The sequence below is a fragment of the Acomys minous genome, assembly GCF_964271855.1.
Source record: "Acomys minous genome assembly, chromosome: 13".
In the NCBI taxonomy this organism is placed as follows: Eukaryota; Metazoa; Chordata; class Mammalia; order Rodentia; family Muridae; genus Acomys; species Acomys minous.
Window position 1 is genome coordinate 20,811,723 of NC_140495.1, and position 19,376 is coordinate 20,831,098.

Consider the following 19,376-nt stretch of genomic DNA (forward strand, 5'->3'; position numbering starts at 1 on the left):
GAGAAGCTAGTTCTCTTAGCTGCTGGGCCATCTCTCCAGCCCGAGACAGGGTCTTTTACTGAACACAGAGCTCACTGGACAGGCTGGCCAGCGAGTCACCAAGATCCTCCAGTTGATACCTCCCCGGTGCTGAGCTGCTTTGCTAAGAGGCTGAACTCAGCTCATCATGTGTGCACAGTCAGTGCTTTGCTCACTGAAGCATCTCAATGGTGAGGCCAGCCATCATCTTCTCTCCTCATTTCATCCCTACCCCTCACCTCCACGTTCTCCTTAAGCCGTTAGTTTCTGCCTTGGTTCTCGTTTCCTTTAAGTCTGAAGTTCCGTGACTCTGCTTTCTGCCTTCATATCTCTTCCCCTGAAGCAGAGAGTACAGAGCAGCTGTTCACATGGAGCAGGGGAGGCAGTGGGAGGCCAGAAGGGAAAAAAGTATCATGTATATCTGCCCACTCCTACGTGTCCAGCATCTCTGAAGCCGGGATGTACTGGACCCTTCGGTTGATATGTATGTGTACTGGGGAATCAGGATAAGTAAAGACACCTCCACCATCATGCATGGATCACCAAAGACATCACTCTGCTGGGGTGCTGGGCCATACACCTGTCAACTCAACTACTCAGGAGGCCAAGGCATGAGGATCACTTGGGCTCAGGAGTTCGGGGCCAGCCTGGGCAACAAAGCAAAAGCTTGTGTCATAGGGGAAAGTTGCCCCTCTGGAACAATCTGACGAGTGTATATAAAAGCACATTGAGTTATGCACCAAAAAAATTTAATTAAAATGAATCATAAAGTATTAGGTGAAAAATCTTTGTGCCTTCAGGCTGAGCAAAGAATTCTCAGATAGGGTAGTGAACCGTGAAAGAAAAACTTGATAAAAACTGGGCTTTGTCAAAACCAAAAACTTGTGCTCTTGAAACAGCACTGTTGAGAAAATAAGAGGTGAGCAACGCAAAAATGAGAGTAAATATTTTACAAAGTATGTATCTGAAAAAGAACCCGATTCCAGAATATACAAAGAGCTCTGAGGAGACCCCAGCGTGGCTGGATAGAGGTGGACAGAGCTTGCCTCCCCAGCCGGGATCCATAGTGAAGTAGATGCTGAGGGGACCGCTGTGGGAGTGATGGAAGCCCTAGGAGACAGGGAAGGCAACAAGGGCTGCCCAGAGACAGGCAAAGAACAGCAGGAACCAGGACCCTGGAGCCCTGGATGGGGAGATGGTCGATATAACAGCCCAGGCAGAACCCCGTTTCCAGGGATAACTGTGGTCTAGCTACAAGGGAGTTCCATAGTCATGGTAGGCTGGACCAAGTGGACTTTGCTGCTTGGAGTTTGCACCACAGTGTTTCTCAGAGATGGAACCTATAATGTCCTCCTCCTTCTCTTCTCCTCCCCACCCCCCCCCTTGGGTACTAGAATGATGCAAGACTCTCCCTCCTGAGGACAGAGCTACTGGAGGGATCCATAAGCCTTTCCCAATGTGAGCATTCTGCCCATGCCCATCCCAGGTGTCTTGCAAACATTCTCCCAAACCTGCCCAAAGCACGAAAGCTTCATGAACCCAATGAGATCCATCAGCCCAGGTGTGACTCCAGGACCCAAACCCATGTAGTGCCCCTAAACAACAGAGACAGGTGATTCAGCGCAGCCTTCTGGGAGCTGGCTCTGTTCACCTCCTGCCTTCCTGCTGTTCTCCGCTGCTACCAGCACTCATCACTACTGCTTCCTGTGTCTCCCTCCTCCCCTAGTTCCTTTAGAATACACCACTGAATAGCCCAAGGACATGCCTCTTATCGGATCTCTGCTTCCAGCAATGCTCACCCAAATGGGGTTTAGGGATATATCCCCCATACTCTCCATGTTCCTAGTGCCGCCACTGCTATAATAGGAGACCACCAGTGACAGAGATGCTCTTCCCAGCAGGGCGTAAGGAATCAGCTACTAAATTTGGCATCCCTGGCATCTCTACTCTCATCAACAGAGTGTCTAAGTAGTAGTGTCCCCCCAACCCCCCACTGCTCTCTGCACCAGTCACTACACCCACTTGGCCGCTAGACTGTCCCTGCTCCCACACAATCTGAAATCAGATGGGCCCCACCGTCACATGCACTATCTTAAAAGCTATTGATTCTAGACACAGAATCCATACACAGACTGTATTGTGGCACTAAGCTGGAACTAAACCCCTCAGTGTACGAGATGACTACACCAAGAAACACCTTCAACTGAAAGATATTCATATGAACGTTGCCTTTCAATTGGAAGAGACACATAATCTTTGAGACGCGCAAACAATGATGTGGTAAGGGAACAGTAAATATGGAAGACGCACAGAGACACAATGCCTCCTAAGGACTACACTGCTCTCTAGCAAAAGACCCTGAAGAAAAGGAAAGCGATAAGATGCCTGATGAGTGATTTGAAATAATGATCCCAGGGACACTCACTGAGAGACAGGAGAATACAAACAGATGAGTCAGTGAAATTTTAAGAAAACAACTCACACTATGAATGAGGATTACAGTGAAGAGACAGAGAGTGTGTGGGGGAAAATCAAAGGCTGGACTTGAAGAACTCAGGAAATCAAAGATAAAACAGTCACGAGCCACACCGATAGAGTCCATCTATCTAGTAAGAAGAAAGGATTTTTTTAACTGAAAGCCGAGTCTTCTGAAACATCCCAGGTCAGAAAAATGGGGGTGGGGGTGTGCCTTGAGAGGTAGGACTTTTGGGGCCACCATAGTACAGATTCCTTTGAATTGTCAGTGTTCGAGAATGTGAAGGGATGGGGAAAGGCATAGAAAAAGTGTTCAGTGATGACAGCAAATGTCCCTACCTTTGGTAGAGATATGGACATCCTGGTCCAGGGAGCCCAGAAGACCTCAAAAAGATTTGATGTACAAAGGTCTTCTCCATAGTGCCCAAACTTGAACTATGAAAAATCACAAGACAGAGAACTAAGAGTGAGGACTGCCAGTTTGCATTTAAGATGGCCACCAGCCCCCTGTGGCAGACTGACAGCTGAGCTCTCCTTGCAAGGACCTTATAGGCTAAAAGGGAATGGTATGGTACATTCAAAGTTCACAAAGGTTAAAAACAGTCTGCCAACCAAGAATATTATACCCAGAAATGTTTGCCTTTGGAAGTGAAGGAAAGGGAAGAGAAAGAAAGAAAGAAAGAAAGAAAGAAAGAAAGAAAGAAAGAAAGAAAGATGTTTCCAGACGAGCAAAACTGATGCAATCTACATCATCACTAGACTGCTCCTTCTAAAAACATTATAAAAATCATAGAGTCGCATGAAACAGCAACACAACTCCTGCTTGGAGAGTGGGATAATATAATACCTCTGTCAAAATGTCCATCTACTCAAAGCAATTCACAAAGTCAGTGTAGTTAGTTTTCATCAAAATACCAATGACTTCTCTACAGAGGTAGAAAAGACAATCACAAAATTCATATGGAAAGACACGAGATTCAGGATACCTAAAGTGGTACTGTGCAAAATAACAAAGTGGAAAGCATCATACTGCATGTAATGAGCATAGTACAAAATGCCTTTTAGATATACAAAAAAATGGCTTAGTTGGGATCTCCACTATATCCAAAGCTGCACGTGATAACCAGAACTCAGTGACACTGCTCACTCAAGATAACCAAGCACAGTCCTTGAACTTCATGGTGCCTACTGGACAGTCTTATGAGCAGAGACCAAGAGCAACGCTCTGCTCTGCACATCTGGAGAGATGGCAGAGGCTAATGCCGTAAATCTTCCCTGAGGCTGGAGAGTATCTCCCAGGATCCTGTCCATCGAATTAGAGACTTCTGTTAGAGACTGAACCTCACCGTCAGCTAATAAAAAAATCGCAGAGGTGAGCAGCCTTGTGGAGACAGGCTTAAGACCATAGTTATGAATTCAGAGTGTGAACCTTGTGAGATGACCCTCAGCATAATAAAATAAAACTTTTTTAATACTAACCATGTATATCTACCTTCTTATTTGCAACAATGCATGACTTTAAAACATGCCACAAAGCTACAGTAATCAAAACAGCATAGTATAAGACAGATACAGACCAATGGAATAGAAAGGAAAACATTGAAAGAGTAATCCATTTATTACAGCTGGCTAATATATTGGAGCATATATTGGAGAAAGGACAATCTCTTCAATAAATTGATCTGGCAAAGGTAGATACACGTGTACAGAAAAATGAAACTAGATTCCCATTTCTCAGAGTGTTTGAAAAATCAACTGAAGTTAATATAAAAACCTGAAACTATAAAAGTGTGTTGATGTAAGCAAAGATGCTTTATATATGAAAGCAAACAGATAAAAGCCCAGGAAACAAAAGCAAAGATAGACAAGTGGAATTCTGTCCAACTAAAAAGTTTTCTTGTTTTTTGGTTTTTCAAGACAGGGTTTCTCTGTGCAAATAGCCCTGGCTGTCCTGGAATTCTCTTAGTAGACCAGGCTGGCCTTGAACTCACAGAGAGATCTGTCTGCCTCCACCACCCGAAGGACACAATCAATAGAATGGAGAAAGAGCTTATAGAGTGGGAGAAATACTTACAAAATTTTGTTCTGACAAGGACTTAATATCCAGAATGTCTAAGGAACTCAGCTAACTCACCCAAAACAAACAAAACAAAAAGTCTAGCTAATAATGAGCAGAGATTATGAACAGACATCTCTCATGGAAAGATACAAATGTTAACAATGGCGCATGGGAAAGTCCGAGGGCTGGGGAGGAGGCTCGGTGGGTAGGCTTTGTCACACAAGTACGAAGATGAGTTTGAATCCCTAGCCACCACGTAAATGCTGAATGGGGGTGGCAGCCTGCCTCTTCCCCACCCCCACCCCAGTACTTGAGACAAGAGATCCCTGGAGCGAGCTAGCTTGATTAGCAAAATTGGGTGGCTCCAGGTTCAAGTGAGAGACCCTGCCTTGATGCAAAAGATGGCAAGAGAACAAGGGAGATTCCTGATGTCAAACTCTGACCTCCAGACACACACACACACACACACACACACACACACACACACACACACAGTGGGGGTGGGGGAGTGGAGTACTACTGAGTCATGAAGAAGATACAGTATGTAATGTTGGTGAAGATTTGGAAGGAGTAGAATTCTCCTACTCTCATGCAATAGCCCCGATTTGGAAAAGAGTAAATGTATGAACAAACTGAAGTGCACTCATAAAGTGAGATTCCACTTGGCAAGAAGAAAGAATGAAGCTGAGTGTGGTGATACAAGCTTGTTCTCCAAGCACTCAAGAGCTGGAGCGGCGAGGATTATAAGTTCACAGCCAACTTGGACAACAATAAGACCCTAGCTCAAAAAAGTCACTTCCCCAAAATACCAGCAAAACAAAAACAAATGAAAACTATAGCATTCTCAAAACAGGAATACATCTTAAAACTATTATCCTGAGGGTAGCCAAATAAAAGCAGTGCACAGTATATAATTCCATTTCTGAAAAAGTAAAGACTATGGCTTTTACTTTATGACAATGGATCAGCCAATGACTAGGGGCAGGGGCACAATGAGTTAGGAGCGAGAGGTTAAGAAGGCCAACAGGGGATAAAGAAGTGTTTATCTAGATTCGTGTAAGAGTTGAAATGTACTGCATTCCTGTTTTGGACCTGCCTCTTGTCAAATGTCCTAAGCCACTGTCAGTTATTGGGGGAGGGGTAGGCAGATATCTGGCTCGGGGGCGAAGAGACTTGTGGGAAGGTCAATTGGTGTGTGAGAACTGACATCTCAGGACACCAACAGGGATACCTTGGAGGAAGCAGGAAGGTTTGTGGGGAGAGAAGTGGGGCTGGAGAAGCCATTAGGTGCAGAGGAGGAGGAGGACACATAGAGGGCCCAATAAGGTTGGAAGAAGGCATGTAGTTTGGCTACTGGGTCAGCACGGCCCTGAGAAAGCTCCTGGGTAGAGTGATGCAATATGGGTAGATGCTGGATATGGGAAATAAAGATGTGAGTGCAAAGATGGGTCCTGGCACACAGGCAGCTGGGGAGTCTGGGAAGAAGAACTTGAGGTCTGCAGCGGGTCTCTGGCAGACTCTGTCCTCTCACTGTGTCTTGGTTGTCACAAAGAAGCCTGGGTGTGAAGATACCCAAGGCTATTTCTGCCACCAGCTACCATCACACATAGCTTCAGACTCCGTTCTCTTTCTGATTTGCAGAAACACTGATGGACACAAGGACAGCCACTGCAGAGCTGGGATGGACAGCCAATCCTGCCTCTGGGGTGAGTATCACATCAGCATCCTTCAGTCCTACAGGGGATGGTCCTCAGTGCATAGGGTGGCTGGGATGTGCAGGGCTTTCCTAGAGCCGTACATATGGGGAGCAGTGCACAGAGAGAATGCTGGGTGCACTGTCTACCCAGAGAGCAGCACCACAGGGTCTCAGGCCTGAGCTGCTCCCTTGTGTATGGTGTAAAGCATCTCTTGACCCAGGCCTTCCAGACAGCTAACTCTGAGGCAACACAAGACATAGATGTGTCAGGATGGAGACATTAAGGCTAATGCCATTGTAGCCCATCAGATAGCAGCAGTGCCCACAATGCTGCAGGGAGGCCAAGGGCATGAGGAAGGGGCTGGTGGTCAGAAGGATGGAGGCTGTCGTTCACCTGGAGCTTGCTGTAGAGACATACTCATCAGCATACATGTACCTGTAGCTGTGATGAACAGCTTTGTGATGCTCATGGTCTCCTGTGAAAACCACCCATGTTCATGGATAAGTGCATCTTGCATCTTAGTGTGTGCACACTGGAGAGATCAAAGGTCATATGTGATACAGATCTGGCCATGAGGAACCACAGGGGACAAGAAGTCTAAACAAAGAAGGTTATGTGAGGTGGGGGGTGAGGCGTGAGCAGAAGTTTGACAGGCATGGCATGGAGGGCTTGGGACGATGGTCTAGGTAGGAGGATCATGAAAAGGCACAAGCCTATGCGTGGCAAGGTGAAGAGTGTCAGGATGAGCTGGGGTTGATTAAAACATGGCTCAGTCAGAAGGAGGTCCTTGGGTTTTTAATCTTCCAGGAGGTGGAGAGATCTGGGCCACAGGGTTAAAGGGCCATACTGCTGATAGGGCTGTGGAGAACTGTTGGGAGAAAGGCGTGGAAGAGGCTCCGTTGGCTACCTTGGGTGTATCAGAAGAACCAGGTTAAAATGCTCTACTGACAGAGCCCTTAGAGAGGAGTGAATGAGGGACCACAGTAGGAGGGACCACAGAAATGGTGGACCACAGTAGGATGGAGGGGGATCTGGAAGATGCTCACATGTCCTGCACAGTGATTGGCTGGCTCTGGGCTTAATGATAAAGGGAGAGTACAGATGGAGGAGCAGGCTTTTCTTCCCACACAAGGAATGAAGTCAGGTAGAGCAGGGTGGCCCTAGGTTTCTTTGACCCTTTGCCTTGACTTTCTTTGTTTCTGTGTGTGCATCCTATAGGGGATTTTCAGCAGGACAGGGCCTCACCTTATCCTAAGAACTCCACATGTGGTAGATTAGTGATGCTCTCAGTGTGCACTCCCCAGGGCTCTCACTTCTAGACCCTACCCTTGACTCCTGTATTTGCAGGTTGCAGTACCAGGCATAAGTACCATGCCCTGGGTGGTGATGAAGCTAGCAGTCCCCAGAACAGTAAGTGAGGACCTAGCAAAGGCTTCTCACCCTGGGCAGGTCCAAATGCTGCTAGAAATATTGTGAGCAACTAGGAGAAACAAGCCCACTCCATCTGGGACTTCGCACAAAGCTGACAAGATGACCAGTCTAGGTTATCCTAAGATGCCCGAATAGCCAAAGTTTGTTCCTTTTTATACATCACATAATTGTTGGCTGGCTTGCATGTCTTTACAAGGACCATGTGTGATTTGTAGATTTCCCTTCCTTGATTTCTTGATTTGATTTTCTTTCCTTTTCTTTTACACCTATCTTCTTGAACATTCCCTCTTTCCCAAAGGAAGATGAGGGAGACGTTCAAAGTCAAGCGGTGCTCTTTAGAGATGGCAGCTGTCTGGCCTGCTCACAGCCTGTCTCTCCACCCCACCCTGCTAGTTCCTAGTGCATCACCTTCAGTGCATTTCTTCTAGGGATCCTACAGGCAGGTACATAGTCAACAGATGCTCCAAGAACCTGCTGAGCCTGTCTGGCTTATCGCAGCCAGTGGGATGGTCAGGCTGGTCCTTGGCCTATGTTGCGAGGGATATCTCAAAGAATCCCTGCTTCCACCCTGTGCTCCTTTCTCCCCTCCCTCTGTTGTCAACCTGCATAGAGGCTGCCATTGCTAGTAACTCGCCAGTGAGTCTCATGTCCAACTTCACATCTTGCTTTGGATGCTCAGGGACTCGTCTGTCTCAGTGCAGCCCAAGTAGAACTGCTCCCCTCCCCCAGCCTTCTCCTTTTCTCACCCACATCCATAGGCTTACAGCTACCCCATGACACAGCAAAGGCTTCAGATCAGGAGCGACTCTTGAATCTTTTATCCTTGTCAGTCCTCTGTTTACTTGGCCCGCCCTCAACTGTTCCTCTGCATCCCAGTTCTGTTGGGCCCTTTCCTGCTCCATCCCAGGTCTAGGTATCAGGGAGGTTTTCACAGCAACCCCCAACACCATTTTAGCATTCATACCTCTCTAGGCTACTGTTTGATTCTTGCCTAACTCATCAGCCTGCTTTCTAGCCACATCATGACCTCTGGGGTATAGAATCTGGTGTATTTGCCCACCACCAGAAACTGTATCTGCTCCACAAGCTGGCCTAATGTATTGCTGTTGTAAGTTTCTGACTGTACAAGTGTCATTGGCGCCACTCTTCAAGAGAGGAGACACAACAAGGAAGAGAGAGCACAGTGCGTGGGAGGAGGCAGGCTCAGCTGTGACAAGCTGCCTTTGAAGTGCTTCTGGGGAGGTGCATTTGACCTCATAGGGCTCCACTCAAGTGAGGTGGAAGTGCACGATGTGGCTTCAATGTTGTCACCACCACCACCATGGGGTGGGCAGCTAAGTGTTCTGGCTACATACCTGCACTGAGGGGTCAGACACTGAAAGATGAGGCCTAAGAAGTGGCCTGAGAGGTAGGAGGAAGCCAAGAGGAAGAGGACCCTTTATTGACACTAAGGGGAGGGTGTGTTAAGGAGGAAGCGGATGTAAGAGAGGCAAAGGCTGCTGGGTACAGAGCGTACCACTATGTCTCGCTGCTAGGACACTGTTGGTGACCTAAGGATGGTTTTAAAAGGTGCCAGGGTAGGTGGCAACAAACAGAGATTAACTAATTCATGTCAGTAGGAGGTAAAGTGAGGGAGACTGGCAATAAAGAGTGGTGAAGAGTTTGGGACGTGGAGGACCAGAAAGACTGGGGACACATTTTCCTTGGACGGGAGCAGTTTTTATTCTTTTGAAATCCAAGGACAGAGATCAAGGTATCTAGAAAGATCAGTGTGCTCTAGGTCGCTGAAGGAAGCCATGAAATGGGATCTATGCTAACCCCATACCTTCTGTCTGAGGTAGGGGTTGAGGTTTTAGACAGTGAAGTTTGAGGCATGAAACTTCAGGAGGTGGAGAACATTTACATCAACGGCTACTGACCTATTGCCAGGCCAGGAAAGCTCAGAAGGAATGTGGCTGAAGCTAGGACCAAGCTGTGAGTGAAGGCCTGCTGTGCATTTGTGTTGGGCCTGTCTCCAGGGTCTCCTTCCCCTGCTTGGCTCTCCCTGGAGGAGTTATGACACCGGTTGTATCGCCAGCTGCTCTGTACAGGTGTAATGGTGGGGGTTGGATGGTGGAGGATCCGAGGGCAGCGGGAGGCCGTTGGCATCTTATGGACTAACTGTTGTGACCAGAGGGAGTCCTAAGGAGGCCAGGGAGCAGGTGTGTGGGTGCATCTGTGACTAGAGTGGGACCAGAAGCTTCTGGCCTACTGTCAGGTCGTCTGTCTGATCAGCCCTTGTAGGTAATGAGGTCCAGTTTAGGCCCGGGGAGAAGGTAGACTGCAGACCTAGAGGCGCTTAAGCCATTGGAGAAGCTAAAAAGCTATGGCTGGTGGTTCGTATCTACCTGGGACCCAGTGGAAAAGACAGTGGATACAGGCCACTTGAATCATCTCTCTGTAGTCAGTAAGCCATCAGTGAATCAAGCTGCAGAAGGCAACTGGGTGGGGTCATGATGTAAGGCCTAAGGGAACTACGGAATAGGTTTGTCCTGTCCTGAGGAGGGATCACCCTGTCCTTCCCAAGAGGGGAGGCAGCTGGCCCTGCAATGGATGCTGTCCACAGCACATGGTGGCCCATTGGGCTCCACAGAGAAAGCCTGAGCGACTCTTGGGTTGATGTGGCTCTCGGTGTACCTCTGTTGTTGTGCTTGAGAACTGCCTGGCTCACCACCCACACCTAGCACACACACCATTTGTACTGTTGTTCTGTTGTTAGGAAGCTGACTTGAATGTTGCATGTCAAAGTCAGAACATATTTATGCTTAAATACCGCTTGGTATTTAAGCACTCTACCTTTAATGTAAGGCTTTGTGTAATCAAAATCACATGCTGCCTGGTAAACAGAGGGAAAAGGTAAAAATTACATTATAAATAGACAATGCCAGGGTGTGCTGAATTCCCTCTAAAGGACTGTGGCTATTTGAGGATACCCCCTGTGAGATTTTCCAGTACCCCCTTCTTAGGCTGAAAAGACCCTTCCTTTGTCAGCCCCCCTGCAGTGTAGAACCCCTGAGCAGTGGTGAGGTGGGCAATCACTACTTTGTAAGTGGTGGCCTTTATGGTGGCCATAGTCAGTCCTGTATCTAGGTGCTGCCCAGCGCCTTCCGTTTTTACCTTTCTCCCTGACCTTGTGCCCTGCATGTAACAGCTCTATTCTGTACCCACTGGGACCCTCCTTAGTGCTCCTCCTACTGTAGCTTGGAGATCACAGCACAGGTCTCTTACAGACTGCCATAAGGAAAGAATTTGCCCATGTTTCAAGGCCCAAAGCATGATTCTGCTTTGGCCCGTGCCCCTGGTGCCAGCCTAGCAGGGCACAGGCACCAGGAATGTTTGTCAGCTGGATATGTGATACTTCTTTGCATCTATAACCCAGGGCTCTGCACTAAGAGATGCCAGGGCAGGTTTGCTGTAGCATGACAAAGAGTTAGGTATAGGCCTTGCAATAGCCAATTGTCAACAGAGAGCTAATTAGCAATGCAAATAATGCTACCTCTGAGGTGAGCCTGATATAGGGGAATGGGCACCCAGAAGGCACCTTTCTTTTCTAGACCTGGCTGCAATCAGTTAGAGGCAAATCTGGGTCCTCTTGACAACTGGGCACATTCAATTGCCTTGTTGGAAATCCAAGCCCGAAGTCTCTTTACTCCCGAAGAGCTTGGGCAGGCCTCACCTGCTATTGTTCCTGTACCATGGATAGCCTTCTTTGTGTCAGTTCCCGTGTCTACTGAGATGTGAATCTCTAAGAGTGAATGCCTATGTAAGTTTTCCTCTTCAAGGACTTCTCTGTGGGCTTTCAGACTCCACGGGCATCTATGCTGCCTCTCAGAATCACCCTCACAGCCAGTGGCATGTGGAGTTGACTATTTTAACACTATTTAAATATGCATGTAAAATATGCATGTATATTTGTATGCATGCATTTGTATATGTGTGTGTATATATGCACCTATATGTCTCTGTGTTTGGGTATATAATTTATATGTATATATGTCCGGGTGTGTGTGTGTGTGTGTGTGTGTGTGTGTGTATATATAAATATATATGTGTATATATATTTGTATATGTGTGTGTCTGGGTGTGTGTCTATGTGTGTATATCTGTGTATATGTGCATATTTCTCTATATATGCAATGCATATTTCTATGTATATGAAATGCATGCCCATTTATATATCTTTACATTTCTGTATGTGTATCAGTGTATACGTGTATGCATCTGAATGCACGTGTATATTTAATTGTTTACGTATATGCCTGCATAGATTCACATGCGTGTGTGTATATGTGTTTGTGTATGGACAGATGAAGTTAATGAGTTCCACCAAGGCCTCTCTAGGCACTTCTGAAGTGTGCTGGGAAGATTCTTGAACTGACTAAGTGCTAAGCTTCTGGAGCCGGTTGCTGAGGAGGGAAAGACTCCCATCTAAAAGTCTACATCTGGCCATTAACTCCCTGCACAAGCTGCAGGCTCATACAGGGCCTTTCCCACACTCACTATCTGGCTGCCCAGATGTGGACTGTTGGGGCTGCTCAGCAGCTGGGCTATGTCCTTCATCCTCAAGGCACTCTTGCCAGCTGCCTCTCACGGGACTGAGGAAAAGAACACCCAAGCAGAGAAAGCCACTCCAGTAACTGCTTGTCTCCTTCAAGGCCAAAGAAAATTCTGGGCCAGTGGGTGTCAAGCCTGTAGAGCAGCAGCCGAGGCCCCAGGCCATGGCATCAATTCTCTTCTCACAGTCCCACTTGGCTAATCCCTGCCGATGTGATCAGGGCCTGCCCTTGTAGACTCCCTCACCTCCTCTGCTCTGTTGGGTAACAGCATCACCCAGGATGTAGAGTAGGTAAAGAAGTTTTCTTTGGCCTTTACTTAGAAAATACTAGCCTATTATCAGGCATCTGGAGGGCTGAATTTTTTTTTTCTTCTCTCACTTTGATGACTCACTCCTGCTAATTAGGACGGAAATGCCTGAGCTGAGTTAGGGGTAGGTCCAAGTGAAATTTTGTGAATGGAACTCCTCCTGTTTGACTTTGGAGACATGCCAGGAGCAGGAGGGCAGAGGGTGGGGCTGGTTGTGCTTTCTTCTACTGTGTGTTGGTCTGAGGAGGGCATGTGGCCTGGTGGCTGAGTCAGACTGGCACCTCCCCTCAACATGCACTTTACCTTAGTCAGGGCTTTTGGTGACAGTGGCAGAAAAACACAAACCAGTCTTGGAGGAAGCAGCCTAGGTCATAGCTTGGATGGTCCAGGTGGCATGGGGCTATAGCTTGGAACAGTCTAGATCTTGGGGGTGAGCTGATCCTCCTCAACACCCCATCCCTCACCTGTCGCTTTTATCCTTTCTTTACGATCTCTTCCCGCCCCTTTCACTTGCTTGTCTCCCACAGAATTGGGTATTGGCTGGATTCTGCGCCTTCTCTTTGTCACATGTCTGCAGCAGCTCCTGTCCCTTAGCCTCTTCCAACTATACGGCAAGAAAGAAGAAACTCCAGATGATGGCCCTTTAAGCAGAAGCTCTGCCATTTATTCTACTTGGGCCTAACTGGCTTGGCTTGGACTCTGTACCCACCCTCAGACAGAGTACTTTTTACTCACAGTCAGTGTTGAGATAGGGCCCAGTGGAAGCTTGAGGACAGTAGGGAAGGAAGAAGTGGCTCTCGGGCATCAATTCCAGAAAGGCTATTAGGTAACAAATAAGAGAAATTTTCAAACAAATAAACTTATTTTTAAAACAAATACACTTAACTCCGTAGAAGAAGCCTGTGTGGCCCAACCACTGGCCTTTCCCTGGCTCCATCTTACTGCTGAGGGCACTGAAATGAGGAACAGCTGATGTTTCACATGGCTAAACAGTGGCCTGTTGCCCTTTAGCCTCTGGTAGGCGGATCTTCTAGGGCACAACTAATGAGATGCCTGCTCAGGACAAACGACAGATATGAATCGCGGAAAGGCTCAAGCTGAGTAGCCCATGAGGTGGAGGAATTCAATCGAGCTCAGTGTGTGAAAGGCTTTATTTTTCTCACAGTGCGAGCCATGAATGGAATCCTCTCCTTAGCTGTTTGTTACCCAGGAATTAGTGTGGCTTTCTCAGGCAAGAGAGGCCAGCCCACTGCTGGTGGCCTCTGACCCCCTGATCTCTCCCTCCTCCTCCCTCCTCCTCTTCCCTCTTCAGGTAAACCACTGAGCTAAGTCAGGGCTCCCCACCCTGTGTCTCCCACCCATTCTTTATCTTTTTCTCTCTCTACCAAAAGGCCTGTAATTAGGAAACATTAGCAGGCTCAAAACAGCTTTCATACCTGAAACATCCTCCCTAATTGCACTCAGCCGAGCTTTTCCCTGGCTATTAATGTCACTTTTATGAAGCAATGAGGAGCAAAACAGCCGAGGCACTTAAAACATTTTTTTTATATAATATGCGTCTTTTAGGAATGGAAATTTAAAATCACCTGCCTGACAGAGACAGTGATAGACAAAGGCATTGGGGAGTGGGGGGGGGGAGGCAAAGATGGGGGGGGAGCTCAAGACTAGAGCCGGGAGGTAGAGCCTCCTCCAGGAGATGGAGGGTGATCCAGAAAGTTCAGGATCTGCTTTCTAAGGGAAGAGGCCAAGAGGTCTGGTGAGGTGGAAAAGCTGGTGGGCACCAGGTGGAGCCTCAGGGGAAGAGAGTTGGGCTAAGGACGTGTGTGTGTGTGTGTGTGTGTGTGTGTGTGTGTGTGTGTGTGTGTTTGCGCGCGCACATGTGTGTGTACGCACGCGTGCTGCATGCATACTAAAGGAGAGGGGTGAGTGTGTTAAGAGAGCCTTATCTCTAGTTTATTAGACTAAGGAAGGAACTTTGGGAGTTGGGGCTTTCCAGATCTTGAAGTCACACTGATTTTCTTTCCCGCCCTTAGAAATGCCTCAGAGAGCCATTTATCAGCCTATTAGGTCTGTCCCAAAACTCCAGAGCTCACCCAAACCCATCTTTCCCTTTTTTTGGGCCCCAGAGAGAAGCAGTTGCTGGAGTGGTTCCAACTGTCAAGTTTCTGGAGCTCACAGGCAGGTGGGGGTGTAGGTGCCCCTTTCCCAGGCCAGGCCTTGCTGGTTTGCACCCTAATAGGCTTAACTCATGTTGATTGGGACAGATAGGTGCCTTTGGTTTTCTCTCAAGCCCTCTGTGGAAAGGTCCTTCCAGCCCTGAAACTCTTCTGCAGATGGCATGGTAGCCTGAGGACTGATTGCCAGCCAAGGGCCACTTAGGACATTGGAGGAAAACAGGGTTCCTGAAGCTTTGCGCCAGCATGAAACAGAGTGGATCAGCTAGCTCGTCCAGCCTCGAGTCCCAGCGACTCAGATGAGAGGTCTGAGTGAAGTGACTATGAAGGTTATGCTGAATTAGGAATTAAGAGAGGAGTTGGGGAGGAAAGCTCAGTCAGCCAAGTTCCTGACACACAAGCATGAAGGTATGGGATTGGATCTGTAACATCCATGCAAAAAGTTGGACTTGGCATGTCCCTGGAATTCCAGTGCTGAGGAGACAGACACAGGAGACACTCAGGGCTTGCTGCCCAACTATTCCAGCCAAGTCAGCGAGCTCCAGACCCTTGTCTCAGTAGATAGGGCAGAGAACAATTGAGGAAGGCAGGTGGCATCAACCTTTGGCCTGTCCACACATGCAGATGCACATACACTTATGTACACATATGGATATGTGTACACAAACATGCATATATACGTAAAACACACACACACACACACACACACACACACACACACACACACAGGCCTAGAGAAGATGCACAGGAACAAACAGACGAAGGTCATCAGAAGAAAGCTGAGGACTCTGTGTGGGACCCCAGGAAAGAGGGGCAGCTCCCCCATGAAACTTTACTTTCATTTGCACCCGTTGTATTTCTAAAGCCGCAAGCCCAGGATTTGGAAGCTGATGTCCTGGGATCATTTCCATTTCGTGCTAAGGTCTTTTAAACTTCGCTGTACCCGCGGTCCTCTGCATTTATAACATGAGCGATGTAACCATTTATTTACAGAGTAACAAGGAAGATTAAATTTTGTTTACCTTTTGTTTTTGTAAAGTATAAAAGCTTCAGGGCACTACTGCTTGCTTTGACCAGTACCGGCGGCGGCGGCGGCACTGACTCCTGTTAGAGGGGCTTAGGCTGTGTGGTAGGAAGGAGATAAATGCTTCAGCGTTTCTCTTAGGCTGTTTTTCTTCCATAAAGGCCAAAGAACACTCCCTGTTATTGATAGCAGGATTTCTATTAACTCCTACCGCTACTGGTCACCATCAGTTAAACACTGGCACAGTGTAGCAGGTTCCAGGATAGCATGTATCACATCCCTGACTCTCACCAGGACCTCGAAGGTAGGTGACAGTTCTTCTGTTTTTCAGTGGTGTCCTTAAATCTCAGAGTCATTACTCAAAGTCAGAACACGGAGACCGACCCCAGGCCTGTCTGACCACAGACACTCTCGGTCTTCTGTCTCTGGAGGGGTGTGGAGAGGGAGATGAGGAAGAGTCATAGATGCTTGAGGCCAGTGAAACAGGAGATTTGCTACTACAGCCTAAAGAGTGGTTACTTGTAGAGAGTACCAATTGTGTCAGTCTTTTTTCTTTTTTAAGCAAATTTAAAGAGACAGCTGGAACAGGTGATTTCAGAAGAAAGGGTTAGAGGCAGAGGACAGCAAGTCTAGGTGGAACACAAGGTAGGATCCTGTGAACCCTGGCCAGAAATCCAGAAGGAGATACAGGTGGTGTCTGAAGATGGCAGGACCTAGACAGTGATGGAGGGTCACCTGTGGGCCAGTTCCCATCCCCTAAGCCTTGGTCGTCATCACCCAGAAGTGAAGACACTCAAAAAGGGAGGGTTGTGAGGGGAACTTAGCGAGCTGCTTTGCTATTTGGTGGCCTCTGTGTTAGCAATTGATCTCTCTCTCTCTCTCTCTCTCTCTCTCTCTCTCTCTCTCTCTCTCTCTCTCTCTTTCTCATGCGTGTGTGTGTGTGTGTGTGTGTGTGTGTGTGTGTGTGTGTATGTGCGCGCACACGCACACATGCACGCGCTACGTCTTCACCTCCATGCACTTGGCCCTGATTCATCATGATGGATGAGCAAGTCTAAGCCATGTCCCAGTGTCACAAGGGACAGAATAGTCAGTGTGATTTTAGAGTAAGGATTCAGACTTGTCTTGCTGACTGAGATCTCTGCTTTGGATCCTGCAAGGCCAATGGTGATGGATTATATTTGGATTTAGGTACAAACAGTTAATTCATTATGCAACAATGAGCCAGTGGTGACACACTGGGCACTCTTGGAGGTTATTGGGATCTGTTTTCACATGTGTGCAGGGCTGCAGGTGGAGAAAAGGCTGGGCTGATCTTGTATATTTAGAGTGGTCTAAGTGCAAGCCTCGGATGATGCTGGTGGCCCACCATGTCCTGCATGGTGCTGGCCTGAGAGTATCTGAAGTAACGGGCTCAAATCGGGGAGCTGAGTTTTCAAAGAGACACTGGAAAAGGTAGAATGTGTTTAGTGGGTACTGATGAGCGGATCTTGTCATTCAAGGAACGTTTGTGGACCAAGGCACCTTAGTGTAGAAATAATCCAAAGCCAAGTCTAAGAAGCAAAGGAATGAGATAATTTTTCTCAGTGGGCATCAGACGCCTCCACAGGCACCCTGGCACCGAATCCCAGCAGCCACAGTCCCAGGAAAAATGTACACCCCCAAAGCAGGTTATAGGTGGCTGCATTTCCATCCACTTGGGGGAGGGGGAGAGCGGACTGGAGGAGAACCATCTTTCTTCCCAGGCCAGATTTAGTCCACTTGTACTTTGAGAATGGGAATGAAGCCAAGAGCCCGTCCTTCCTTCCAGGGCTGGCTCTCCTGTCTCCAGGATACTTCCAGGCGGCTGGCGATAGCCAGCATGGCCGATGTGCTATGAGCTCACTGAATGAGAGGCCCATTTTCTCTGCCTGTGACCCAGAGTGATGGACCAGTTTCAGGCTGGCCTCCGCTAGGCATTCTGAGCACCAACCCCTCCGAACCAAAGGGAAATGCCACTAGTCTCTCCAGAACTAACTCTGCTCTCCATCAGTGACACTAGGGGTTGAGTCAAGCTCTATTAGGCAGCTGGGGCCTGGGGCCTGCAGCTCCCGCCCCTGCCTTGTCGAACAAGGCCGTGTTGGGCAGCAGTGCGAACCACATTCAATAGACAGCTTAAGATAATCACATGTGTGAGAGGTACTGGGATAATCGTAGCTGAATACCCTGCCACTGTTGCCATAGTGACCAGCCAAGCACTGGCTCCCCTCCTTCCCCTCCCCCCCTTCTTTCTTGTTTTCTGGACCTTCTTCTTGTTACAGGGCTGACTGGTGGGGTGTGGGGGTGAGTTTGGGAAATGGAAAAGAGGAGGAAAGGGGGTGGGTAGACCCTAAAGGGCCAGACCATTATATTCTCTTTAAATCCCCCAGCTGGAGGTATTTTAAATCTCAACAGAGACAGAGAGAAACAGTGTCTTAATCCCCAGCTCCCTGTGAATTATTTAAAAGGATCCTGTCAGAAGGATGAATTTGTCACTGTTGCAGTGTCAACAGCAGCAGCAGCTGTCATAATGGCTAGGGACCCCACTCCAGGCAGGGCCTGGTATGCCACGATGCTGCCCAGTGGCTTGGGGGGGGGGTGTGGACCAGATGCTTGCCTGCGGTGTCAGAGCTCTCCCTGATGTGCTGGCAGACCCTGGGGAATGAAATGTGTCAGGCTATATAAAGATGCCTGTCAGCTGGACCTCAAGCCTTCTCTGGTCATGTGGTGGCACCCATAGCATTGGGGGGCGGGGGGGTGTCCCTGAGCTGTGAGGGAAACTCTCCTTTACCCAGAGTAGGGCAAAGTCAATCTTCATTTGCCCTTGGTGAGGGAGGGCCATGGCCAACATGCCCAGCTATACATAGGTTCACACACATACACACATGTGCACACACGCATATGATCCTGATGGAAGTGGATAGACACAAGGATAGACAACCAGGCACACAGGAGAGAGCTGCAGATAGTGTCACATCGTTGAGCGAGCACCAAGCCCACCAAGCCTGTCTCAGCAGAGGGCTGGTATCCATACTGAGCAGTTCCCCAAAGGCTGTGACTTGGGTGTTTAGGCGCATCCAGTATAAATTCTGTTCAGTCCTCACATTTATCTCACAGACTTGGTACTTTTAGCTTATCTGTGTTGCAGAGGAGGAAACTGGCTTGGAGAAGTTGAAAGGTTTACCTCTGGTCAACCAGCTGGGTCTGGCTGAGCCCTCAGCTGGTGAATCTTTCCTCTGTGCTAAGCACACCATGATCTAGTTCCCGGTTGTGCAGAAAGCAGGTCTTCCTTGGTCCTAGCCACCTCCCAGCCTCATCTCCTCCCAGTCTAAGGCTCTTGTAGCCATGCTGGTTATTCTGGTTTTCTGGGTAAGAACCGGGTACCTGCTGTGGGGAAGTTGCTATTGTTCCCTTTTGGGCAGTGCCTCTTAGAGCCAAGCGTATTTGTTAAGCACAAATGACCCCCCTTTCAGCATTAGATGTACTTACTCACTTGGGACCTTCCTCTCTCACCTCTTCGTTTTTACACCATTTTGTAGTGGGGTGACACAGATCCCTTTGAGTCACCCACATTCCTG

The 19,376-nt window shown here is 48.1% G+C and overlaps 1 protein-coding gene across 1 annotated transcript in view; it reads left to right on the forward strand.

The window, feature by feature from the left end:
• EPHB1 (EPH receptor B1) overlaps window positions 1–19,376 on the forward strand; it is a 441,689-nt gene that overhangs the window by 124,469 nt on the left and 297,844 nt on the right. Inside the window, exon 2 of the mRNA XM_084752229.1 lies at window positions 6,194–6,258. Within this exon, the coding sequence (XP_084608355.1) occupies window positions 6,194–6,258 (65 nt within the window). The remainder of the gene's footprint in view (window positions 1–6,193; window positions 6,259–19,376) is intronic.